The 26972-nt window shown below is 50.1% G+C and overlaps 1 protein-coding gene and 1 non-coding gene across 2 annotated transcripts in view; both read left to right on the top strand.

Moving 5' to 3' along the window:
* Positions 1 to 26972, top strand: part of LOC144722934 (inositol 1,4,5-triphosphate receptor associated 1-like) — a 127178-nt gene that overhangs the window by 7453 nt on the left and 92753 nt on the right. Inside the window, exon 2 of the mRNA XM_078601359.1 lies at positions 5401 to 5498. Coding sequence (XP_078457485.1) covers positions 5401 to 5498 — 98 coding nt within the window. The remainder of the gene's footprint in view (positions 1 to 5400; positions 5499 to 26972) is intronic.
* Positions 11786 to 11889, top strand: LOC144723125 (U6 spliceosomal RNA). Its single transcript, XR_013586135.1, has one exon. It is a non-coding gene; the product is annotated as a U6 spliceosomal RNA (small nuclear RNA).

Below are 26972 nucleotides of genomic sequence, written 5' to 3'. Positions count from 1 at the left end.
CTCCTTCATCCGACGCCTCCTTGGACGCCAGCTTCATTCTCGACCCTCCATGTCTCTGGCTGCGGCTGGGTGACACGCTACAGTTTTTGTCTCATTTCTTTTCGTGACCAACAAATGTGTCCCAACTCTCATAACAGGAAGTGTGCACCGATCACACAAAGATCCTTCCTGCGGCACCATTGGGACGTTACTTTTCACAAGTTCACCTGAACAAAAGTAGTCCAGCTTGCTCTCGTCCACCTATACATTCGAATCGTTGTGATTCTGGTCCATCTTAAATCAAGTTCAAGTTCATTTATTAGGTATAGCCATGTGAGCCATTCGGCTCTTGAATCGGGTGCAACCGCAACAAAAAAAACAAAAACAAGAACAAGAAAACATCTTAAAGTGAATATGCGTAAACAGAAAATCCAAGAAAAGACAGTAAAATATTGCAGAAAAAGCACCGTACACCAAGGCTGTGTGCAAAAATCCCAGTGGGATGCAAGTCAAACAACAACAACAAGACAACTTAGATTAAGGCCATCAGTTAGGTCCCAGATGCACACATTCTGATGGACTCTCGTTGTGTCCCGCCGACATGTACCTCTCCATTTGTTTTGTGAACTCGTTGTGCTTGAGGTTTGCTCGTATTTATCCCGAGCCCAACTTTGCAGCCTTCTTTATTAAATTATTCGAACGTTTCCTGCAGTTTATTTCAAGTGGACGTCAGAGTAATGACTATGATTGTCACCTCTCTAAAAAAAGACGTGCGCAATTAAATTACAGCCGAGTAACATCGAACGGCGGCAGTGAGAACCAAACATCGAGCCGCTGGTACTCAGAAGTTGAACACTAAAATAAAGAGCCATGCTTTCCCAAGTTGTATTATTATTAGTAATTCAGTAAAGTACATATACAGAGCTTTTCTCAATCCACTGCTGGATGACTTCCTCCCTACACCGTGCAGGTTGTAGGCATTATTAACCAAACTTTATGACAGTGCTCAGTGCGGAAGCATAGAAGTACAGCACAACGATGTCATTTATTATGCAGCCCTCTACTTCCTGCACACCGCTCAATCCTGCAGCCTATAACACCTGTTATGCAGGGTGGCTGCCCATCGAAGCGCTATGGCTCATTCCCGTTAGGCTCCCAGGATCTGGTGAGAGCCGTTGCATTCTGGGTGATTTGGTTGCAGTAATGTCATCCACTTTTATTCACTTTTGCTGGCGAGTTATGATATTTTTGGCAAATTAAATTCAACTTCCAGACTGATGCAAACACGGCGAGTCTGCGATCTCATGTGTTGGAACGCCGTGTTCCACTTGTTTTTATTGAGCCAGCTTCCTAAACCTTTATTTTAAGAAAACCACTTAATGTAATGAATACGGTGCCACAGGAAACACTGCATACCACGGAGCAATCAGAATCCGGGTCTCATATCCTGAAGCTGATGTAGTCTGAAATGAAATCAACTAACCCATGACTTTACTGCCCAACTGTCTCTGAACTTAGCATTCTATGTAATTTGGGTAGTCTATTATTGGATGGCATGTTCATTAATCATTATTATTATTATCATCATCATCATCATCAATAATTCATATTTTTATCTTGATTTTAATAACCACCATTATTATTACTACCACCATCATCATCATCCTCACCATGCGGTGGCAGGGTGACTCAGAGGTCAGAGTGCTGATATGTTTGGGTTCGAATCCAGGTAGCTGCCCGTGATTAAGCCGAGTTATCAAATGGAGTGACTTGCTGATCTCAGCACGGTTACCAAAGCCTGCAGCAAAATAAAAAAGTTTGATTATCATGCGATGAAATGTTTTCTCTGTAGTGGGATTAGTGGGGCAACTGCTGCCCTCTTAATGTGGCTAAGAGCTGACATGAAGATATTTCAGAAGCTTTTCTGTGACGCCTCCTTCCACGAGCCCTTTCTGTGGATTTCTGCTGTCCCGTGGTCACATCCGGTAACGTAACACAGAGACAAGATTAAACGCCAACAAAGTGCAATAAAAAGGCAAACAATAACACGGCGACAGAATTACATAACATCTCGATTACGATGATCTATTCCGGGCAACGGTTTTATTGCGTTTAGTGTCGCGGAGTTGTCGTCATGCGGCTGGCTTATGAGCAATGAGACGATTACATCGCTCGCGTGGAGGCGGCCGTATCTCATCCGTGACGGCTAAGGCCACGATCTGGCACGGGGCTTTATTTAAAGCTTCCCTTTCCCATAAACTCCGCGTGCATAATCAAGTTATGGCTCCACCTATGACGTACTAAGTAATTGCAGTGCCGTTGCCATTAAGCTTTGGCACACATGCACACACACAATGAATCGGCCTTTAAATTTGCACTTAAAAGGGAAAATAAATAAAAGCCCAAGTCATTATCTTGCCAGAACACGAGGACGTATTGCACATGCGACGGGCGTGTTGACGTCTTCTTGTGTTCCTCGTGCAAATGCGAGATCGTTTTGCGTAATTATAATGAGTTGTAAAACAGGGGGGCAGGAGTACAAACCCCCCCCCAAAAGACAAATTAATTTTCACCCGTGTGTGTGGAGATGAACGCGGATCAGTGGCGATGTGCGCAGCGTGTGTGCGGTGTCTTTTTGCGCGTGTTTTGATCACGCAGCTTCGTTGCGGCGCGCAGCTGTGCCCGCCACTGGAAGTGTTCACTGAGAAGGGGACGAGGTTGTGCACTTGTGCATTATTCATTACGTCTACCAAGGCAGAGAGACGTGGCAGCGCTACGATTCCACACACAGGGGGCCGTCAATCCCCTCCGATAAGCACGGTTTTGGCTACATAGGGTGCGAAAGTAGTTTGCGCCGGATGCAGAACTTCATACACAGGTAACCAACCGTGCGAATTGGAGGTGCGACAAACTTAAATACAAAAAGCAGTTCTACAGGAACGAGTTTTCAACGTAGATTTCAAAGTGCATAGCTCCGGTGGCTTCCCAACATCGGAAGGAAGAGCGTTCCAGACGGCCGCAAGAGCGCGTACATTCCCCGCGATTCTCACGGTGCAACGATTCTCCCCAAAACGACCCCCGTTCACCTCAAACGTCGCCACCGCTGTAGACATGGGGCCAAGAGCACGAGGCGCAGAGGCGACTGGGGGCCCTTCTGTGCTTCCAGCTGTCCGCCTCTTCTCATCAGCCCACTGGGATTTTGGTTGCTGGGGCCTAAACATGACAATTTCCCGTAGTTTAAAAATAAACGATGCAAAAGTGGTTTCCCCACGTGGACGAGCGCAGGACGGCGCTCGGCCCATTCGTGCAGCCACCTCGAGGCAGTGGTGGAAATTCCACATTGCCGTGGTGGGGCTGAGTCGGGTGAGTTTGCCGAACACGTTTTTTTGAAACACGCCACGCGACGAGCCGCAGAGCCACGGCTTACGAGTCATCCCGCCGAGTATAAAACAAACAACAACAACAACTCTTTTGGGTCGAACTTACTCAGCCTGCGGGCGTTGTTGACTCGTGTCTTTAATGACGCCCCTTTGGGGGAGACAAAAGTTTAAACCCTTTCCGACCTCTTCTCGGCCTCGCCAGCAGAGTCAGCAGGCTCCTCATGCTGCCTGAAGTTACGGGCGTAGGCAGAGTTTGACTTCTATATTTTGTGGGGGGTGTGAGAGGGGGGGGGGGTCGCGTTGTCCCTCGCATTCGGAATCGCGGATGCATATAATTAATTAAACAATCTTCATCTCCATTGTAAACTACTCAAAATAAATCAATAAAGGTGTACAGTTTGGGGAGGGGCCTTGTTCCCCCCCCCTAGTGCCCCCCATGCAAATTCGGCTCATGGTTATGGGCCAGAGAGACAGGCACCTCAACGGCGGGGCCTGTCCGTGCAAATCGTGCTGCGAACAACAACAACAACGAAGCACCCTCGCTAGAGATGCTGTTAGCTCACGCCGGTGGGAGTACGCACACTTTGCACCACTGCGTGCGACCTACCGATCGATCGACTGGGTGGACAAAGCACGCCGTTTTTATATTTAAAAAATATAGATTTTTTTTTGCGCTGTCGCAGAGCGTTGTCAGTATCCGTGCATGAACAAAGAAATAATCATGTTTGTTCAGGCGGACATTTGCTTTTCATTTGTTGCCCAAAATGGTCTGCAACAGAGCGAGATGAGTTTTAAATGAGTTCGGGACGCACACGTTCCATCGAAGATGCTGTTTATCGTGCCGAATAGGATGCAAATCTAAAATTGTGAAACATTGCAAAAAAAAACACTCCGATTGCATTGGAGTGGCAGCCGTCCCACAACAAACCAGAAACAGACGTTCGCTGTGGGCACAGCTTCAGACGGGAATTGTCGCGTGCTGCGACATTCGGTCTGCTGAAGTGAAATTCTCTGGAACGGCACCAGCTGTGGCTGCGTGCTGCGCCTGTGGACATTGGGGGTGTGTGGGGGGGGCTGTGTGTGGGGGGGGGGGGTGTGACGATTACAGTCTGGCTGTTGCCTGACGATGCTAATTGTAACAACTGGCGAAACGTCGTGCTCAGATTATAAATGTTGTGGGTTTACTCTCCAACACACCGGCGTGCTGTACTAGTGACGAATTGGCACGTTCTGTTTACGTGACAAACCTTACTAATTGGCTGTGTCGGGTGGTGGCGGGTTTAACGACACATTTATATTTATGGATAATATTGGTCGCGAGAGCCTCCGTGTTCAACTGAGCAGTGGTTAGTGCACTGCGCTATGAACCTAACGACCCGAGTTCGATTCCCGCTGACGGCCTGGCGAGTTGGCACAGTGGGGAACACAGGTCGTGTATTTGCCAGTGATCTCAATTGGTCGACCCATGGCACCTAGGTCTGTCCTGTGACCTCCTGCCAGCAGGCCTTAGACACTTCACGTGGCCTCCAAGTGCACCTAGCATGGCACAAGCGCCTTGGTGACATCACTGCCACTTGGTGGCGAACGGCAGCACTTGTAACACCAATCAACTTCAAGGACAGTGCATATCATTATCAGAGTTGTTTATTTTTGTTTGCATTTCGACTGCTTGTGTTGTGGTTTTTGCAAACATGATGCCTTGTATAAAGGTGTCAGTTTTTGTATCAGTTGAAAGGGTACAAACCTATTACTATATTTTGCCACTGGTAAAGGAGGTCTCATAGTGTAACACCAGTGATTATTATTATTATTTGCACCAATCCTGGACATCCGCTCGGTCAACTCGGCCTCAAATGAGCCCCTGTTACGCTGTGTAAAACATGAGCACTGGGGAGAGGTGACAGCGGCCGGGGCGTGGTGCTGGCGCGTCCACCCTCGCGTCTCTCCGTGCCTGCCTTCGCTGACAGCTCTTGCCCCCAGCAGTGTTGTGCGGCTATTCACGGGGGAATCTTCGCCTTTGTTTCGTGGGGTGTCATTGCAGGTCCAGCAGCGAGATCAGCGAGGGTTTCGGTCGGGAGGCTGCGCGTCCCTCCAGCCATGGACGCAGCGGTTCCGGCTGCCCAGGAGGCTCCGCCGCAGGTGAGCAGCGACGCGGGCCTCTCGTGCCGCACCACGGGCGACCTGCCCGCGGATTAGCGCGAGCTCACGGTACAAACCTTCGGAATCATCCTCACCGTGGACACGGGGGGCCATCCTCCTCGATCTGGCGCGAGATTAGTTCCGGCATTTCTTTCTCTGGTCGCACCCCCCCCCCCCCCCCGTGATCCGTGGATCAAACAAACGACCGAAGACGCCGGCGTACGGCGGCCAACAGCAGTTCATGTGAATGCCGTCGCAAGAGGTCAAACAACGTTTGACGCAACGGACCTTCGCTGACTGTGCGTGATGATTGAATGCATCCTTGCTCTTTCCCCCAGACAACTCGCGTCCAACAGTTTTTTTGTTGTCTTTAGTTTGTTGTCCTTCCCCTGCACCTCCGATTCGCACGGACGGCTACGTACCGTGCGAAAGAAGTTCAACATCCGTGCAAATCACCATGAGGCTATGTCCTCTGCCTATGATCCAGGAGTGTCAAATCCACGATCACATGGTGGTTGTGAGTGCCGGTCTCTCACAGGGAAAGGCACATCTGTGTACTTCCGCTTGTAAATGGTTACATGCATATTTGCACGTGCACGAATGCACCCTCCATCTTTACAAGGCTGCTCTCTCATAGCTCTCTCGTCGAAGCCAGTGCACAAGTCGCCTCTTGCGCCATCAAACAATTCCTTGGCTTTGTCCATTTTCATGATGAAAAAGAGTCGTTGATTTGTTTTGCCAATAGACCCTAGATGGCCATGTGGGAAAGGCTGCTTACAATACAAACTGCATTCACTCCTTCTCAGCGAGGTAGAAACGCAGTGATGTCCTCCAGGCGTCTCTCAGCCTGTGCCGAGGTGGCTGACTCCGAGTGTCAGCGGTTCACAGCGCGGCGGGGCCGTTGCCGTGGGAGCTGCGGTACACGGCTGTGTGTGTGTGTGTGTGTATCTGTGTGTGTGTATCTGTGTGTGTGTGTGTGTGTATCTGTGTGTGTGTGTATCTATGTGTGTGTGTGTATCTGTGTGTGTGTGTATCTGTGTGTGTGTGTATCTGTGTGTGTGTGTGTATCTGTGTATGGATGTACGCTGGGTTTCTTTCCCACCGTACACAGCCAAACCGTTCTAATCGGAGGTGTGGACGGTTGTGCCTGCCTGGATCGCGTTTTATCTGCAAACGTCCTCTCAGTCCCAGGGCAAAGGAGAAGAGAGTTGTGCACGCGTGCGTGTGCGTGTTTTTTGCGTGGTTTTTGTTTGTTTTTAAATTACGGTTGCCGAGCACAGGCTCGAACGTCGAGCGGTTGCACCGCTCCGCTACTCCTGACCCAATGTTCTGGCTCGGCCGCCTCAGTGTAGAATGACGAGGGGGAGCAAGGGCAGGCCCAAAGGCCCCCAAAATAGCCCCGTTGAAGGCCTAATCGGCAACGGTTCATATATTTCGCCCGCGCCGACTCGACTGCCCACGCGCGCGGTGAGTGACAGACTCGGGCACTTGCTGTACCGCCTGCAGCGCCGCGGTGGTGCGTAACGGATTCTGTGACTGTCCAGAGGACAGCGCAGGCAGAGGGTCAGGGGGCAGAACCGGACACATCCAGTCTGGCTCATCATTGATTTTGGGGTCAGATCGCTATTTGAGTAAAATGTGTCTTACACCCTCCTGTACACAACAACAGCAGTAAACAACAGCAGTGCCATACACAACAACAGCAGCAGTAAACAACAGCAGTGCCATACACAACAACAGCAGCAGTAAACAACAGCAGTGCCATACACAACAACAGCAGCAGTAAACAACAGCAGTGCCATACACAACAACAGCAGCAGTAAACAACAGCAGTGCCATACACAACAACAGCAGTAAACAACAGCAGTGCCATACACATGCGCACCTAGGCTGTGGTCTGTGCTTCCAACACCAGACTAAAGTATTCCTCAATGAGAACAAGTAAACCCGTAAAAACAAAGTTTTTCACTCTAAATCCTTTATATGCATGGCGGCTAGAGTCCTCTCGTCCTCTGGCTTGAGATGGCTGCCACCTATGGGTCAGATGATTGTCTGCCAGGATTAAGCAATTGGTAATTAAATATTTAATTTGTTTTCCCTAAACAGTGTAAAATTATGGAAATTTTTTTTAACGAAAATTAATTGTCACACACAACGAGTCTGTGTGGAAAATGTCAGCTCGATTGGATCACGGGAAGTGGGTTAAAAAACGAGCGAAAGATTTGCACGGTCCTAAGCAAGCAAGCGAACTTAATATAAAGGATTTAATAAGTATAACTCGTAAAAACAAAGTTTTTCACTATAAATCCTTTATATGCGTGGCAGCGAACTTAATATAAAGGATTTAAAAATATATTCGCCTGTGGAGGACGCGGGGATCGATCCCGCGACCTTTGGCATGGGAAGCGAGGGCGCTACCAACTGCGCTACTCCGCCACGGCCTGTGGAGGGGTTACGCTCTGGGCTCCTACACTGTGACGTTCAGCCAAAGCCATGAATGAGTTCTATTTGAATAAATGTAAAATAATTTTTTTTTGCCTAAAAAGTGTTAAATTTTTGAAAAAAAATTTCACGAACATTAATTGTCTCGCACAACGAGTCTGTGTGGAAAATGTCAGCTCAATTGGATCACGGGAAGTGGGTTAAAAAACGACCGAAAGATTTGCACGGTCGTAAGCAAGCAAGCAAGCACGCAAGCAAGCAAGCAAGCACGCAAGCAAGCAAGCAAGCGAACTTAATATAAAGGATTTTAAAAAAGGCTGAAATCATGACCAACGTACGTAAATGTTTGTATGTTGAACTTCTTTCGCACCGTACGTAGCCAACCGCGCTAATCGGAGGTGCGGGGGAAGGACAACAAACTAAACACAAAAAGCAGTTCTAAATAAATTAGTTTTAAATCTCGATGATTTAAAAGTGCATAAATCCAGTGGCTTCCAAATATTGGAGGGAAGAGCATTCCAGACGGCCGCAGAAGCGCATCTGAAAGCGCGCGATGCGGTGACCGTCTTTGTTCGATGGTTAGCAGCCAAAAGCCGCCGCTGCTGCGAGGACGACTAGAGTTTTGGTGATTATTTATGCTCCTTGATGATTATCAGCAAGTGATTGTGGTTCATTTGTGAAGTATTGTGGTCCGTCAGCTGACACAGCCAATTGGCAACGTCGTCACGTGATGAACAAACGTGGCCAATTCACTACTGCTTCAGCAGAAGCGCCACCGTTGTGTTGGAGAGCGATCCACAACACATTGAACAATTCTGGTACACAAACATGTGCACGCGGGCAGACACGTGCACCCAGCTGTCCGATCGCAGGTCTCGCATGTTCGGGGTCCATCTGTGTGTCCCCTACCCTCACCGCGGCGGTGGTGATCCTTGCGCGTCGCGACGTATTGGTCTCCGCTACCCTGGCCCCGCGCCACCAGCTGTCGCTCTCGTGGAGGAATTATCGTGCCGAGCGGAAGCTAATTCTTGAGAGACGTTTCGGGGGTTCAATCCCATGGAAACTCGTGAACAAAGCCCTTTTATCTTTGGAGGGTTTTCAATCTCAGGTGCGTGCCATTAACAGGGCTGGCGTGCCAGCCACTGGCATGCTGTGCCAAGTCATTGACTCGACAAGAGAATTGAGGCTGTCGTGGAGAAGTCCATCTCGCTCCTGTGAGATCCAAATTTTAAAACACTTCCCCCGCAAATTTCCCAATTGCGATGGTACAGAGCGACCATCCTCCACCTGCTGCGAACATTTGGCAGGCACTCTTGAAAGAGCAGTCGTTAGACTGTGTAAACATGCCAGTAATACATTTGGTGATCCAGTGGGGCGATGTTGAGTTTACTTAAGCTCATAAATCTCTTACCCAGACGATTTGGTGGTTGGCACAGTTTATAGTTGATATTTTTGGTCACATCGTGTAAATAAAATGCGTGTCGTAAACCCTCCTACAACCAACACAGCCAATCAATAAAGATGAATGTATGTTGAACTTCTTTTGCACCGTAGCTAGCCAACCGTACTAATCGGAAGTGCAGGAACGTTGTCACATGAATGTTTTGGGTTTACTCTCAAAGACACCGGTGTTCTGAACTAGTAAGGAATTGGCACCTTTTGTTTACATGACAAACCTTAATAATTGGCTGTGTCGGGTGGTCGTGGGTTCAACGACACATTTCTATTTACGCGATCAAACCCAAGAAACTTCTATAATGGATAATATTGGTCGCGAAAGCCTGCGTGTTAAACTCTCACCACCAACTGTCCACTCACTCACAACCCGTGCTGTTAGTGAAGAGATCTGCAGCAGAGATTGTGAAGGGTCTGTCAGGAAGACAGGCCTATTTGTGGTATCATCCTTCCAAAGATAAAACTTACCATTTGTTCATTTGCACACAGGAGTTAATACTGATTCATCAGCGTGGGATGACGTTTTTTACGTGGTAGGATTTGTGGTCGTGGTGCCACATAGATTCTGAGACATTTTATAAACATTCGTTTTTAGCGCATACATTTTTAAATAAATATAAAAAGCAAAAAAAAAACCCTACTTTATTTTAGCTTGGGGTCATCTACGGTTTCTTCCCAATGGAATTTTGTTGCATGCGGCAAAAACACCAGGGCTGCGTTGAGGCCCTGCTGCTCTCTGATCATGTGATGCATCGCCAACAACCTACCGGGTTGGACTGCAGTCGTGACGCACGACAATCGTCGCTCGCTGCTTGTTTCACTCGTAGATGACGTCGTTCGCATTTGTGGATAAAGCGGAGTTCTTTTTCAAGCAGCACATTTACGCACGTGCATGTCCCCACAAAAGTTGAAGCTCGCAACGGTGGCCGTGTGGAAGGCCGCAGTCGTGACGTCCCTCGCTCCAGAGTCTATTCGGCCAAGCTGTAAAGAGACGGCACGGCACGCTGCACGGAGAGGCCAGCGACTGGTCGCGTGCAACGACGGGTGATAACTTCGCTTCACTCTCACGGCCGTCGACGATAAAGTAACGGGCCCCGAAGCAAACCGCTTGGCGACGCGGCAGCGTTAGCCGTGGTGGCGCGCGAGCACAAAGGGCAACAGACTCGACACGTTCGTCAACTTGCGCGCTGTGAAGCAGGCCCATTGCCCAAAACGTCGTCTGTGATACGCTCTTCCTTCTGAGGGACGACACACCAAACGCATTTTGTGTAACCGGATACAGCCCCAACATGAAACTCTTTTTGTGCACGGAATCAAAGAGCGCCAACTCACTAACACATGCAGTGTTTTTATTTCACTAATCGCTGAGCATTCAGTTGTGCTGCAAGTCAATTTACTTGCGCTGATAGAGGAGATTGTTTTTTAAACAACGCCGTGCATCGGCAAGCGAATGAGCTGGCGTTCTCAAGAGCGGCGCCTGAGGAGGTGTCGTAGCGCCGCGCTCGGACGTTGGAGTCACATTCCATCCGTCTCCTCCCGCTTCTTCACCAAACATGGCCAGGCAGTGTCAACGATCCTTCCAGGCTGTTCTCACAGCAGCGTTGCTGCGATTTTATAAACACAGGTCGTATATATATATGTATCCGCGGTTTAGTTTAGATCAGGGGTCGGCAACCAAAATAACATGAAGAGCCATTTCTTTCCAATTCGGTACAAAATTCAGTATTTCAAGAGCCGCAATGCATCTGAGTACATACTGTACATACGTACATATTGTCAAGAAGCAGCCCGTAAAGAGCCGCATGCGGCTCCGGAGCCATAGGTTGCCGACCCCTGGTTTAGATGAAGCCGAACACGCCCTCGCACTGGACCTGTAAGCCGACAGATGACGAGCTGAGTGCTGAGAGCTGAGAGCTTGGCCTGGCAGCTATGCGGCGGCGCAGCGAGCGGCACAGCGAGAGGCACGATGGGAGTTTGGCAGATCGACAAAATTCACGGATAGGAGGAATGTTCAGGGTTGTTTTGCGTCTGTAAAACAATCATCCTCTTTATCCATCGCATGAGGTGCCGAGTGTTTCTCATTTCTGATGATTTTTTTTTCTCCCGATTATGCTACGGCTGTTTAATTGGGGATCATACGGCAAGGCCAGGCAATGTTTTATTGGGAATTCTTGCGGCCAGCAGCAGTGCTGTACCACCCTCGTGTCAGAGAGCGGCTCATGGAGAGGGCCCTCCCAAAGCTTTACTAGGGGCACGCATTGTTACAATTCCCTTTCTTCACGTGGCAATTATTGATCGGCAGGGTGTTTCTCAAGACAGATATGAAGGCAAATTCAGTGACAGGATGCATTGCAGCGCAGTCGTTGGCGACCGGGCGGAGACCATCAACTCACTGGACCGCAGCGCGTGTCCAACATTGACAACGATGCAGACGAGATTCGCATGGCCCCTGCGCAAGGGTGAGACGCAAATTCGTGAAGCGTTGCAAATGTTTTACAGAGAGCGTTTAGTGTATTAGGAAGCCACTGGAGCTATGCACTTTCAAATGGAAATTGCAAACTTATTTATTGAGGGGACTGCTTTTTGCGTGGTGGCTGTCGTCCCTCTAACGCAGCTCGGATTAGCATGTTTTGCTATGTACGGTGTGAAAGAAGTTCAACATGCAGACGTGCACACACCATCGAGGATCGAGGTGGATGATATCCGGATCCAAACCCAGGATCTCGGCGGCGCGGGCTCATTGTCCTCAACTTGTTGATGCCACCGCATCAACACGGTTTACGCGTATTCTTGTTGAGCGAAATTGAGTTTTCGTGTCCATACGGCGTGATAGGACTTTGTAGGATGAACGTTGAGATGTGTAAGGGGCACGGGGGTGACCAATAAGGCCTGTAATAAGGTAGGCGACCCCTGGTAAGGGGTTGACAGGCGTGCCACCGCGTTGGCAGCGGTGCCACAAGCACAATTGACAAATAGCTCGACACGTTCGTCAGCGACACTGTGGCCTTATCGGCGACGCATTCGACAATGGGGCTTCTGTATAGCCCATAAATAGAAATGCTGGAGAGACAGATTGGATGATAATAAGGGTCGGAGACTGCACTTGACAATTTAAGAACTTGTCATCAGAAAACGATATAATGAGCGGTCTCCAACTCTGATTACCCACCCAATTTTTTCAGAACTGCTATTTGCGTTTTGTTTGTTGTCCTTTCCCCACACCGGTTGGCTACATGCGGAACAAAAGACGTTCAACACACACGCACGCATACGTTGGTCATGACTTTGGACTCTTTTTTTTCTCACCGTGCACACGGGGCGTCTTCCTCGATCTGGCACGAGATTAGATTCGGCATCCTTGCTATGGTCGCCCTCCCCTCCCCCACCGTGATTCGTGGATCAAACAAATTACTCGAGACGCCGGTGTACGGCAGCCAAGAGCAGTTCATGCGAATGCCGTCGCCAGAGGTCACACAACGTTTGGCGCAACGGTCTTCCGCTGACTGTGCGTGATGAACGAACGAATCGTTGCTCTTTCCCCGTGACTACTCGCGTCGACGTTAGGAGGCCACTGGAGCTATGCAGTTTTAAATCTAGCTACGAAAACTCTTTTATCTAGAAATTATTTTCGTGTTTAGTTTGTTGCCCTTCCTCCGCACTCGTACATATTCGTGTGCTCTGAAGAAGGGCCATTGGCATCACATGCGATTCCTTTAAAGGCGGCGAGATGTTAACTCCCTCTCCTGGCATACAGGAAGTTGTGGGTTCAGGCTTTCACATCGTTCAGGCTCTCACCTGTCCCTGCTCTCTACCATTCAGATGGTAACCTGCTGAGGCCCTTCCCCATTCAGGCTTTCACCTGGTTCAGTATCTAACCTGGTTCAGGCTCTCACCTGGTTCAGGCTCTCACCTGGATCAGGCTTTCACCTGGTTCAGGCTGTCACCTGGTTCAGGCTTTCACCTGGTTCAGTATCTAACCTGGTTCAGGCTCTCACCTGGTTCAGGCTCTCACCTGGATCAGGCTTTCACCTGGAGCAGGCTCTCAACTGTTCAGGCTCTCACCTGGTGCAGCTTCTCACCTGGTTCAGGCCCTCACCTGGTTCAGGGTGGCGTCCAAGGGACTTTGAGCTCTTGCTCCGCGCCTGATTCGCGAAATACATGGACGCGTCATAAATCGTCTTTATAATAATTTGTATTGTTCAATGCGGTGTTTTTAATGTCATATCAGCGATTGTGCGAGCAGCATCGCTGATGTCACTGCTACAGAGCTCCAGGAGGCAGGGAGCGGAGCCACTGAAGGCTTGTCGCCCTTCCTGCGTTGAAACGACTTCTCAGAACCACCGCAAGTTCAGCGCTCACCGAGACCATGGTGCAACTGAGGCACACACGTGCGCCGTGGTGGCTAGGAGATGTTGACTACCTCGCCTGGTATACAGGAGGTCGTGGGTTCGCTTCCGACCCTGACGCCTGCTGTATATTTGGAGTTTGCGTGTCTTTCTCTCTCCCCCGTGGTCGCGTGGGTTTTTCGCTGTTTCCCTCCAGATTTAGAATCCACATGCCTTTAGAGTATTTGGCTGCTATAAATGTCCACTTGATAAGCCACTTCGTTGAGCTATCATTTGTGGCCAGGTCGCTTCTGAAAAAGAGCCACATAGCTCAGTGGGCCCTACCTTGTTTAATAAAAATATTAAAATCGTAATAGTTTTTGCGGTTGCGGTTAATACGAAGGCCCATGTGTAGGCCGGTATAATTCTTAAGCGGACATTTGAAATCATTCCTGGATGTTCACAGGAAACCAGTGCGGTGATTTTAAGAGCGGAATAAATGTGCTGTGAGCAACAGCATGTGTAAGCACCCTCGCTGCGGCATTTACAACCAGTTTCAGCCGACCGTCGCTTAGAATCAGAACGGTCAGCAAACAAAGAATGGCAGTAATATATAACTGAGAAGTAACAAAATCACTGATCACCATCGCAGGGATATCGCGGTCAGTACATTGGATTATTGCATCCGCGGTAAGTGCATCGAGTTCAAGAAGCAATTTATTTCAGTTTCATAGTTTTGTTTTTGCTTTTATTCAAATCGCACCATGGCGGATTTTGCAGATGCATTCAACCGCACCATTGGGTCGAAACCAGGACCCCCAAAAGATCTTGGATTGGGGTGGGGGAATCGTTACATCCCAAGCCCCGTGCCACTCTGGAGCCCTTTTGGAATTACACCGGATGCCTCGTAATTCTGCCGGTGCCAAATATGGAAGTTGGGGCCAAGTGGGTCACCGCCTGACTGGTGCAGGCCATGCCCAGAGCGCCGTAGCTACAGTGCGCACGCGTGCCATCGCGATAGCGGCGCAAGAGGCGGTGAATGCTACGTTTAAGATGCACTGAATTGATAATTCCTCTAAGAACTGTACGGCGAGCTCCGCTTAACAAGCAAAGGCCTGGTCAGGATGTCAAACCGAGAGCGTGTCTCAAAGTGCATCGGTGCTTGAAACGGCAACATGTTTACAGGAGAGCATCGCATTTCCGACCGCCACATATCCGCCCGCCACATATCCGCCCTGACCGATTATGGGTGGTAAGGGCGGCACAGTTGTAACACCAGCGCCTCACAGCAAGAAAGACCTGGGTTCGATTCCCAACTCGAGCGCCTTTCGTGTGCAGTTTGTATGTTCTCCCCCTGTTCTCCAGAGTGTGAGAGTGTGGAGGTTGTATGTTCTCCCCTTGTTCTCCAGAGTGTGAGAGTGTAGAGGTTGTATGTTCTCCCCCTGCTCTGCATGGGTTTCCTCCGGCTCTTCCGTAGCTAATTAAGCACCCACAATGGAAGTGGTGACACCTCCAGGGATTGTGGCACGGAGTGAAACGGCTGTCCAGCAAGGGTGCAGCAAGCCTCCGCCACAGCACAAGTACAGCCACACGACCGCTGTAGGTGTTGAACCTGTCCCGCACCGTACGTAGCCAAGCGCGCTACTCGGAGGTGCGAATGTGCCAGCCGCGGCCGGTGCACGGCACGGCGGAGCGCGGCGGAGCCCCTGGACGCCGCCGAGCCGCATCTCGCCGGCGGTGGAGAGAGGCACCAAGAAGCCGGGCGGTGGCCCGTCCCCGCCCCGGCGACGACATCGCGGTTTCCGGCGACGGTGGGCGGCTGTGCTCCCTGGACGCGCCGTCTCGCCGCCGCGAGTTCACGGTCGCGTTGTGGGCCCGACGGGCGGGGCGAGGCGTGCGTGGTGTTGCTCGGGTAGGACTTCTGCTGCGGACTGCCGCCGGCGAGCGCCCGCATTTCGCCTGACCGCGTGCCGTCCGTGTCTTTTTATCTTGCCGCGTGCTGGCGCGGGATGTCACGCGGCTGAGCGGACCGCTAGCTTCTCGATGCGCGATCGTGCCACCGCGGCGTGATGGAGCTGCGCGAGTCGTGCCAGTCCGATGTGGGCAGTTGGTCCGGACTGCGGGCGCAGTGGCAGCCCGGCAGGCCCCGAGACGCGCGCCGTTTGTGATTTGGAGCCGGCCGCTTCGCTATACGAGACAACTTCTCTGCTCTTTATCTTCCGAGCTACTCTAGAGAGGAGGTGTTTGTGCTCGAGCGTAAGACCTGGGGTCACCGCGAGCTACACTGGCAGAAGTGGAGTGGGCAGGAGTTGCGGAGGTGGGCCGGGGGGACAGTGATGGGATGGGTTTTAAAATGGAGTGGTTTATTATTGTGTTTGGGTACATTCCGTTTGGTTTAAATCGTATTTGGTCGACCGCTGCTCAAGTGAAGAAACGATGATTTTTTCTTCGCTAAAGAGTGTCTCCTTTGGTTTCCGATGTGCACGCACCGCGCTCCGAGTTGAGAGGTCGTTGGTGAGGGTACGGTCGGTGGTGGCTTAGAGCCAGCGTGACTGAAACTCCAAGTTGGATGGTAACTCAAACTATTTAAAACTTTTATCATTTAACAAAAATATTTTACCAGGTAAGGCTCACTGAGCTATGCAGCTCTTTTTCAGAAGCGACCTGGCCACAAATGATCGCTAAACGGAGTGGCTTATCGTGTGGACATTTATAGCAGCCAAATACTCGAAACAGTTGATGTTGATTCTAAATCTGAAGGAAAAAAAACGGAGTGCCCAGAGAAAAATCCACGCGAACACGGCGAGAAATAACACACATACTCCAAATTTCCATGGGGTCAGGGTCGAGATCGAACCCACGCCCTCCTGCGTACCAGACGAGGTAGTTAACATTTCGCATCACCGGCATGGAAATCGACTCGTCTGTTTCACAGTGAAAGTTGCGTCTTGTGAGCCGTGCCGGGCTGGCTGGGCGTGACCTCGGTTGTAAGGTAAAAAATACAAACATGCGATTAGACACCGAGATGCAAAATGGGCCGCGTGACTTACACGACTCACAGTAACCTACTGTGAGGATGTTTAAAATCCATGAAAGCCCAAAATTCCAGAGTGACACGGGGCTTGGGATGTAACGATTGCCCCACCCCAATCCAACTCCAAATATACATGGGGTCAGGGCCGGGATCGAGCCCACGATCTCCTGCGTTCCAGGCAAGGTCGTTAACGTCTCGCCACCAGAGCGCCCAAGGTGGGCGGCTTCCAGTGGAGTGAACCGGCTTCTCAAGTGCAGCGAGTTCATAGTCTCATCCCGATCACTAATCACTGCAAAACGTATCGTGTTGCATCCTAGTGTGTGCACTTCGTGTGGCTGAATTCCAGCTCCGAGTGAACACATCCCAATTTGCCTGTCATGTGGCAAATCATGTCGTGGCAAAAGTACGCAGGAGAGTGAATTCCCTGCTGTGTAAAGCATAACACGACCACTTGAGACTCTTCGTCTGTTGATGCCGACAGCACAATTGAAATACATTAGGGGGGGGGAAGGACAAAAAGTGAATAACAACAAAAGATAGGAGAACGTAGCCCGAGGCATCGCGAGCCGCCGTGTAAAATTCGGTTTAGCGGTGGCATGGGAATTGGGTACCTCATCTAGAAACACTGTTAACATCTTCTTATCCGTCACCCTCTTATCTGCGAAGCATCTCATCCCGGGGGGGTGTTTTCAAATCTTTTCGTTGGCAGGATCGCCCCAGCTTTTGCAAGAAATGGAGAGAAAAAAACCCCACTCCCAGTTGAAGCCTCTGATGGCACACCGCTCCATCTCTCTCTCAGTGCAACTTTTTTGATCGATGCGACGTCTAAAACGCGATCCCATCTTCAGCAGCGAACGAGGAGACGTGGCCCCTCGCCGGGGGAAATGTAATTCATTTGAACGTGAGCGGAGCAGCTGCCCCCCAACCGCGGGGTGAATCGTTTCGGTTTCGCTCCCTGCCGTGACCGCCCTGTGACACCGTTTGTCTCGGCCGCCGCCCATCGACTTCCCTCCGGCCGTCGCGGGCGTCCGGCCCAGGCCCACGCTGTGGCCTCTGAGCGCACACCTCGAAGGCGAGATGTGAACTACCTCGCCTAGTTTACTAGAGGTCGTGGGTCCGATCCCGACCCTGACGCCTGCTGCATATTTGGAGTTTGGGTGTCTTTCTCTCTCCCAGTGGTCGCGTGGATTTTTCTCCGGGTCCTCCAGTTTTGCCATTCACATTTAGAAACGTGCGTTTAGAGTATTTGGCTGCTATACATTTCCACGTTACGATAAGCCACTTCGTTGAGCGATCATTTTTGGAAAGGTCGCTTCTGAAAAATAGCTACGGTGGCAAGATGTTGACTACCTCGCCTGGTATACAGGAGGTCTTGGGTTCGCTTCCGACCCTGACGTCTGTACATTTGGAGTTTGCGTGTCTCTCCCCCGTGGTCGCGTGGATGTTTCGCTGGGTCCTCTAGTGTTTCCCTCCACATTTAAAATCAACATGCATTTAAAGTATTTGGCTGCAATAAATGTCCACGTGATAAGTCACTTCGTTGAGCTGTCATTTGTGGCCAGGTCGCTTCTGAAAAAGAGCCACATAGCTCAGTGGGCCCTTTCCTGGTAGAATAAAACATCGTTTAATTTCAACTTCGTTTCGTTTTCACGCAGCAGCTGCCAGCACGTGTGAGCGGGCAGGAGCCTCCACAATCCGCACGCAAACGCGTGAAGCAAATGCGTTACCTTATTGACGGCGGTTTAATGCGGCAGTGGCGGCGGTTACAGAAACGTCTCTTTCATGGCGGGTAATGTCCCGATACGTTTGTAATGAGAACTCTTCGGCCGTTTCTGTTGTTGTTATAAAACGCGTCAACGGAAACGCCTCCTTTGTACCGCAACCGACATTCGGAAAGCACGGTCGAGTGTTTCACGTTGAGTCGCCATGCGCGTTGTCAGACGGCGACTTATGGCGAGTTTTAGACGGTGATTAGATCCGCCGTTAATTAGACCGGCCGTACATTCCATAATGCACGCAGTGCATCACGTTCCCCGCCAAATATAGCCGTTCCTAGCAGCTCGGCTTCGTCTTGGCATCGGCGCCGCTTCAGCCTCACGCCCGCCTGGCAGCGTCCGGGGGCCCTCTCGCATTCTAAAAAAATTATCCAGGTTGTGCCGCTATTGGGTATCGTGTCACGAGCCGCAGCATCCATTCGCATCTCTCCCAGAGCAGTCCACACCTGGTTGTTGGGAGAACGGCCCCTGGAAGTGGATGTCGCAGAACTACCTCTGGGATCTGGGCGAGCGACCTCTGTAACGAACAGCAGAAGGCAGAAATTCACCCCGCCCAAGACAAACGTGAGAGTATTGTTCATTGCGTGACAGTAAAAAACGACGTTTGAATTCTCGGAGCTGGAGTTTAGCCAAATTGTGTGTGTAGCCGTTGGTGAGCGGGCTGAGACCATCAACTAACATTTCATCACAGGCTGCTGAAACTCTTTTAAATGTTTAACTTTTTATTTTACCAGGTAAGGCCCACTGAGCTATATAGCTCTTTTTCAGAAGTGAACTGGCCACAAATGACAGCTCATCGAAGTGGCTTGTCACGTGGACATTTACAGCAGCCAAATACTCTAAATGCACGTTCATTCTAAACGTGGAGGTAAAAACCGGAGGACCCTCATTCAAACCCAGGACCTCAGCGGTGCCACTCAGCGCTCCGACCGCTGAAGCCACTGGGCCCCCTGGACAGCCATCGCATGGAGCACATTTCAGTCAACAGCTCTTAAAGAGAGACATCCTGCAGTCTGCAGCGTGGGACGCACCAACACGTTGACCCCTCTGTATGTACGTCGACGTACCTTGAACCTCTTGCGTACCGTACGTAGCCAAGCGTGCTAATCGGAGGTGCGGGAATTGGCCCCTCCGAAGGCTCCATCAGCATCCCTTGCCCAGCTAAAGATGACTGAGAACGTTTGTAGATTCACGGGGAAAGAGACCATCCGCTAGCGAGCCGTGGGGCCGGCTGGTAACGTCCCAAAAACGAATGTCGCCATTTTTGGTTAAAGAGACGATACATTTGTATGGAAGTGGAATGCTGCTAAAAGGTTATTTTCTCAAGCCAAGCGTATTTATTTTTATTCACAATGCATCTTTTTGCCCTTTTGTGCACATTGCAAGTTGTTTTATTTTTATCGGCGGCTTTTTACAACTTTGAACGGGCACGAGGCACCTCTGCCTTCCTCGGCCCTGTTGTGATTGGCGTAACCTCAAGATCCCCGTCGTGAAAGCGAATTATTCACCAAGTTTGGTAAGTTCACCCGCGCACACGCGGAGAGCCAGAACTGGCTTGACGGTACCCCTGCAGCGAGAAGCGTGGACTGATTAAGCAGTGATTTGTCCGCGCGTGCTCGCGCGTGCGTCTTGGCTATCCGGGCGAGTATGAGTGCGTGTCCGCTTGGGTGTCGGGTCACGCGCATTCGTTCTGCGCGCAGACATCTGAATTCGTTGTGTGCGTTTCGAGCTACCGTGGAGGCATGACGGGCAACGCAGCGGGCTTGCAAATGCAGAGGTCGCCGGTTCAACCGTCGGACCGCGACGATTGTGAAACATTTCGATTTAAAGCTTTCGTGACTGCAGGTATTCATCTTCTTGGTTCTTTCGGTAAAGTCACGTAGAAGGGAAATAATTAAATAAAAAAACATAAAACATAATAAAATAACATTCAGACGCTGTCTTTCCGACAGACCTGTTCTTCACCTGAGGACGGCTGCTTGCGTTGTGGCCGAAACGTCGTTAGAATTATTTTATTATGTTTTGTTTTTATTATTTTATTATTTCCCTTCTACATCACTTTACCGAAAGAACCAAGAAGATTATTGTGAAACTACGGTGGAAGTTATTTTTTTTTTATATCCGACCCCCCCCCCCCTCCTTGCCCAGCATGTGACAATTGGTACACTTAGTCGATCGGCCGGGAGCGTGCACTTACAAGCACAACACTTATTTTAAATTTACCAGGTATAGTTCATTGAGTTATTTAGCCCTTATTCAGAAGCGACCTGGCCACAAATAATGTCTTAACTCAGGGGCTTATCGTGTGGAAATGTATACTCTGAAACGCACGTTGATTTTAAATGTGGAGGGAAAACCCGGAGAAGCCGGAGAAAAATCCACGTGACCACGGGAAGAGACATGGAAATTTACAACATTACAGGTGTCGTCAGGGTCGGGATCGTCCATGGAAGAGGAGACCAACGTACGCGTTACAGGGGCTGTCTAGCGCTCGCTGTGTTGGAGGCTCTATGGTGCAAGTATCTTAAATCCTCTCCCACCGACGCCCCTCTACACCCGGCAGCATAACTGTGTACAGCTCAGTCGATCAGCAACTAGATGTGTGGCGGGGTAATTGGTGTGGATATTCCGGCCTCTTCTGCTCCGAGACGCATGGGTTATGTCAGCATAGAAGAGAAGGGCAAAAAACTCCGCAGAGCCTCCCCCCCACGAGTGGAGCTTCTTCCTCCACCAAATCGACATTTGACTTGGTAACTGCTGAGATTGGATTGGAACCCGGGCCCTCGGTGGCCCCTTGTGTCCGCACGTGACATGAGCCCTCCTGCCACCACCCGGCCCATCTCCTGCATGCCTTGTTTTGCATTGCCCTGTGACCTTGATGTGTTCCACATGAAGTTCGTTGATTTTTTTTTGCTGGACTTTTGTCTCTGTCTGTTACCCGTTTGGTATAAAGACAATGTCATTGGCTAACCTAAGATGGCTATTGCTTATTCTCCTGTCTTCATTACTCCAAATCACCTTGCTGATTTAGTTTTCCAAACTTCCTTGCAGTAAACTCAGAGTGGATGATGTTTACTGCGTGACAGCTATATCATCCCGACAATCCACCGGCTCCCGCTCCAATTCTGAGTCAACCAGCAGAACACACGCTTCATCCTCAAGATCCTCCACCCACACTCCTACCTCTCCCCTCTCATCTCACTCTACTCCCCTCCACGCACTCTCCTACCTCTCATCTCACTCTACTCCCCTCCACGCACTCTCCTACCTCTCCCCTCTCATCTCACTCTACTCCCCTCCACGCACTCTCCTACCTCTCCCCTCTCATCTCACTCTACTCCCCTCCACGCACTCTCCTACCTCTACCCTCTCATCTCGCTCTACTCCCCTCCACACACTCTCCTACCTCTTCCCTCTAATCTCACTCTACTCCCCTCCACACACTGTCCTACCTTTCCCGTCTCCTCACTCTACTCCCCTCCACGCACTCTCCTACCTCTCCCCTCTCATCTCACTCTACTCCCCTCCACGCACTCTCTTACCTCTCCCCTCTCCTCACTCTACTCCCCTCCATGCACTCTCCTACCTCTCCCCTCTCATCTCACTCACTCCCCTCCACGCACTCTCCTACCTCTCCCCTTTCATCTCACTCTACTCCCCTCCACGCACTCTCCTACCTCTCCCCTCTCATCTCACTCTACTCTCCTCCACACACTCTCCTACCTCTCCCCTCTCATCTCACTCTACTCCTCTCCACGCACTCTCCTACCTCTCCACTCTCATCTCGCTCTACTCCCCTCCACACACTCTCCTACCTCTCCCCTCTCATCTCACTCTACTCTCCTCCACACACTATCTTACCTCTCCCCTCTCATTTCACTCTACTCCCCTCCACACACTCTCCTACCTCTCCCCTCTCATCTCACTCTACTCCCCTCCACACACTCTCCTAACTCTTCCTTCTCATCTCACTCTACTCCCATCCACGCACTCTCCTACCTCTCCCCTCTCATCTCACTCTACTCTCCTCCACACACTATCCTACCTCTCCCCTCTCATCTCAATCTACTCCCCTCCACGCACTCTCCTACCTCTCATCTCACTCTCACTCCATTCACTCCCATCCACGCAAGTCAAAGCCTTCTCCCGGAACCCAGAGTCAATCTCCACTCAGATGTAGGTCGCTTCTTCTCTGCTGCTGCCCCAGAGGAGCTCAGACTCCCTCCTCCTGCCCTCCGTGCTGCGCACTCTATCCCCTCGTTGACGACTATGCAAGACACTTGCGTCTTTTCCTCTGCCCATGATGGACCAAACTCCATATGACAATGCGTGCAATCGGCGTGTTTCTGAATTGAGCGGCGTGAAGTATAAACCCAATACCACCATAGCTTTTGGATTGGGCATGTAGGTCGCATGCAGTGGGATAGAAGTGTGGGTACTCCCATCTCTCCCGTGGCGTCTGCCCAGTCGTTGGAAGAGTAGGCCAAAGGACCGTTTAGAAGGGGGCTTTCTAGGGCCCCCCACTCGTGGAGGCGCTTTCTGCCAGCAGTGACGTGAGATAGAATAGCGGGGGCCACGTGCTTACATTTGAACGAGACCCTCTGAAGGGTGCGCAGTCGGCCGGTGGAATGAAAAACGCAAACCTCCGTTGTGCTCAGCGTTGCTCGCGTGGAGGATTGCCATCGGGAATGTGTGGCAATTTATTTCCTCCCCCTGTTCTTGAAAAAAAAAGAATCTTACGTAACAAAAAAAATAGAAAAAACTGCCAAACGATAACAAAAGTTATTTTCGTAGCGTAGCAGCGGAAGAAGAAGAATAACAAAAAGACGACGGGCAATTTGAACCACCCAACAATGCCCACCGTGGAAAGGTTCACTCTTTAGGGTTATCATCAGCACTGAACGGGCTCATGCCCACACACAGCGTCCCTGGCTCTGACAGTGGACCAGCCCTCCACACCGACTCCAGCCTCCGTAGTCGCAATGTCAGCCCGCAGTGCCGCATCTTACGTGCGTCTAATGTTGTGCCAATTCATCTTCTATTTTGGCTCCGGTGCACTCTCTCGGGGCTTGAGACATGTACACGCTGGAGACATGTACACACTTGAGACATGTACACGCTGGAGACATGTACACGCTTGAGACATGTACACGCTTGAGACATGTACACGCTGGAGACATGTACACGCTTGAGACATGTACACGCTGGAGACATGTACACGCTTGAGACATGTACACGCTTGAGACATGTACACGCTTGAGACATGTACACGCTGGAGACATGTACACGCTTGAGACATGTACACGCTGGAGACATGTACACGCTTGAGACATGTACACGCTTGAGACATGTACACGCTTGAGACATGTACACGCTGGAGACATGTACACGCTTGAGACATGTACACGCTTGAGACAGGGGCCGAGGATGAGTGGCATAGTCACTGCGAAATTAGACGGGAGCCGGATTCGGAGGAGCGGAAAGAAAACATGCTCGTTTAGGTCGCCTCTTATGTTTGTATTTTCTCTATATCAGGCGTGTTTAGGTTGTGTCCCTCTGTCTCTCCTTGTCATCCCTTCCCCCCTGACTTAAAAAAATGTCACCCTTACCCCGTTCGGTGGGACCCCCCCCCCGCCCGTATGGTGTGGGGCAGCGAGTCCATTCCCCATCTTTCTATATCCCCCTGCCTTTCATAAGCAGGTACGGCTTATGTTGACCGTGCGTGTATGTGCGTCACAACGTGATGTATCGGGGCCGCACATTGCCTCAATAAAAATAAATATATATATATATACGTACACACTCAGGTGGTTACGGTGTGTTGATTTATAGATACAATTATCCTGTGGGGGATAACAACCGTATGCCGTGCACGGTCTCACGGTAACGGAGGTGGCCCGGGTGCTTGGGAGGTCAGAGGCGGCTGGGGCTGGCGCCGCCGCGTTCCAGAGCTCCGAGTCAGCCGGTGCCAACATTGATTTTGATTGGTGACTCTCAGGCAAGAGGACAGCGATGCAATGTTCTTTAGGAACTGCCGACGGCTCTTTTCTTGGCACGCTGCACCGAGGCTGAGTGCTTTGCTGCACGCTGTTTGACATCCGGGGAGTTGCTGGTGATTACACCAGGTTCTCGAGCGGCGATTTGACGATCTCAGCTCGCTCACCAATTATTATACACAAGCCAACAACAACAACAAAAACCGGAACGTTTTAATTTGGTTCTGAGAATTGGAATGTCGGGTTTGTCTCAGTGGCAGAGTAGGTGGGCAAGTGCTGCTCCCTCTCTGTGGAGCAGAAGGCGCTTGAAGGGATCTCGGAGGTAGCTCTGTGACATCTGCTTCCGTGGGGCCGTTGTCTCGCGAGAAGCATTTGAGCTGCTCTCTGAGAGGTCCGAATGGATGCTACTTCGCCTTGCAACATCTAAATCGGAGTAACATTGGGACTACGTTTGAAAAAATAATATCAGAAGCTCCTGTGGTGTTTGCATGTAATGTGGACAGAGCTTGTGAAAGAGAATGTAGTAGTTTGGATAGTTCCATCCATGATGGGTGCCGTGGTGTCGAGATGTTAACTACCTCGCCTGGTGTGCAGGAGGTCGTAGGTTCGATTCCAACCCTGACGCCTGCTGCTGTAGATTTGGAGTTTGCACGTTCTCCACGTTGTTGCGTGGAATTTTCTCCGGGTCCTCCGGTTTTTGGCTCCACATTTAGAAACGTCCGTTTTAGAGTAGTTGGCTGCTATCAATGTCCACGTGATGATGATAAGCCACTTCGTTGACCTATCATTTGTGGTCAGGTCGCTTCTGAAAAAGAGCTATACAATGTAGCTCAGTGGGCCTTACCTGGCAAAATAAAACACAGTTCAGTTTTAATTCTTGACTTAAAGCTTTCGTGACTGCAGAAATTCATATTCTTTGGGTCTTTCGGTAAAGTCACGTCGATAGAAAAAATAATAACAATTAAATGATGAAAACAATGAAAATAAAGTGAATTAAAAATAATAAAAATATCACAACGTTTCGATCGCAACACAAGCAATCGTCATCAGGGGGAAAAAAGAGGGGGACAGCTGCTGAGGCAGGCTGTTTTAAAGGTTTGAAATGGGTGCAACCCACGGGTCATGAACGAAGTGGGCGGGGCTAGTGATGTTACAGTGAGAAGTTTGCATGTCAATGTAAGATCGGAGAGCAGCCTCCATGACGAGGGCACGGAGGTGGCCATTTTCTTGTGAGAGATTAGCATGTCAATGTAAGAGATTAGCATGTCAATGTAAGAGATTAGCATGTCAATGTAAGAGATTAGCATGTCAATGTAAGATCGCAGAGTCGCCTCCACATAGAGGACACGAGCAACGGTGGCTGTGTTAGTGTGAGACATTTAACCTGTTCATGTAAGATCAGAGAGTCGAAAATAACTGCTAGGTAGGATGGGAACATTACAGCCAGTTATGACTTAAACTGATTAATAACGTCCTTCAAATGATTGCTCAGTTTATACCCATCTTCTCGGTTGAAATTGTGTCTGTGTCTATATATTTGGATGGCATGAACGAATCTTTGTTGATAGCCAGTGGGTTTGCAGAGCACCTTCATCTTGGAGAAATCAATTTCGTTGCCATGAACCGGCCACCATGTGGCCGAGTGGGTATGGGAGTTTGTCGCAAATCGACGTGGGTCCTCCAACCCTTGCATCCAACGAGCTGGGAGATTTAACCGGCGGCTTCTGCATTGCCGCTTCAGTGCGCTGACCATTTACACCCACGGTAGCATCCTGTACACATAAAACAAAAACTCACTCCTCAGTAAATTGCTTCGAAAGAAAAAAAATAATTGGCGAAAGTTCAAGCAATGGTTTTGAATTGGCGACGTGTCTTCAGATATGTTTTTTTGTTAAGGCCACAGTGTTGTTGAGGAGTGAGTTTGTTTGTATATCTGTGCACCCACTGCCAACGCAGCAGCGTCACCAAATAACTCGTTTAATGCTGCACATCTCGTGCGGATGGATAGAACTCAATGTTACATTTAAACGTGGCTATTATTCGGTTTCCTCTGGCCTACCTTGTGACACGTTGATGATGGTTTTGTACTTTGGCGTGTTAATATTTATGAGCGGCTCATTCATAGCGGTGCCATGTAAGGTCCGCTTGAAACTCGCTCGCCCGATAAATTAATAATAATCAGTATATATATATTTTCTTCCCTGCACTTTATTTAAGGTTCTACCTGATCCGTTTCAAGTGCTCGGTGTCCCTTTAAGGAAAGCTTCAACAATTGCACTCACGCCAGGAATTCGCCGTTTGTTTGAAACGGCAGGATTGGCCAAGTGCCTCGCTGTGCCCTGCCGTGCTCACGAATGTCCTTACAAGGACATCATATATTGTCAAGACTCCCGTGCCTTGCCCCGGGTTCTTGTGCATCCATCCGGGGGACATGTGTGTCTGTGCAC

This window comes from Lampetra planeri, chromosome 16 (assembly GCF_965212315.1).
Source record: "Lampetra planeri chromosome 16, kcLamPlan1.2.h2, whole genome shotgun sequence".
Taxonomy (NCBI): Eukaryota; Metazoa; Chordata; class Hyperoartia; order Petromyzontiformes; family Petromyzontidae; genus Lampetra; species Lampetra planeri.
This window is presented reverse-complemented; position numbering and strand designations above follow the sequence as displayed.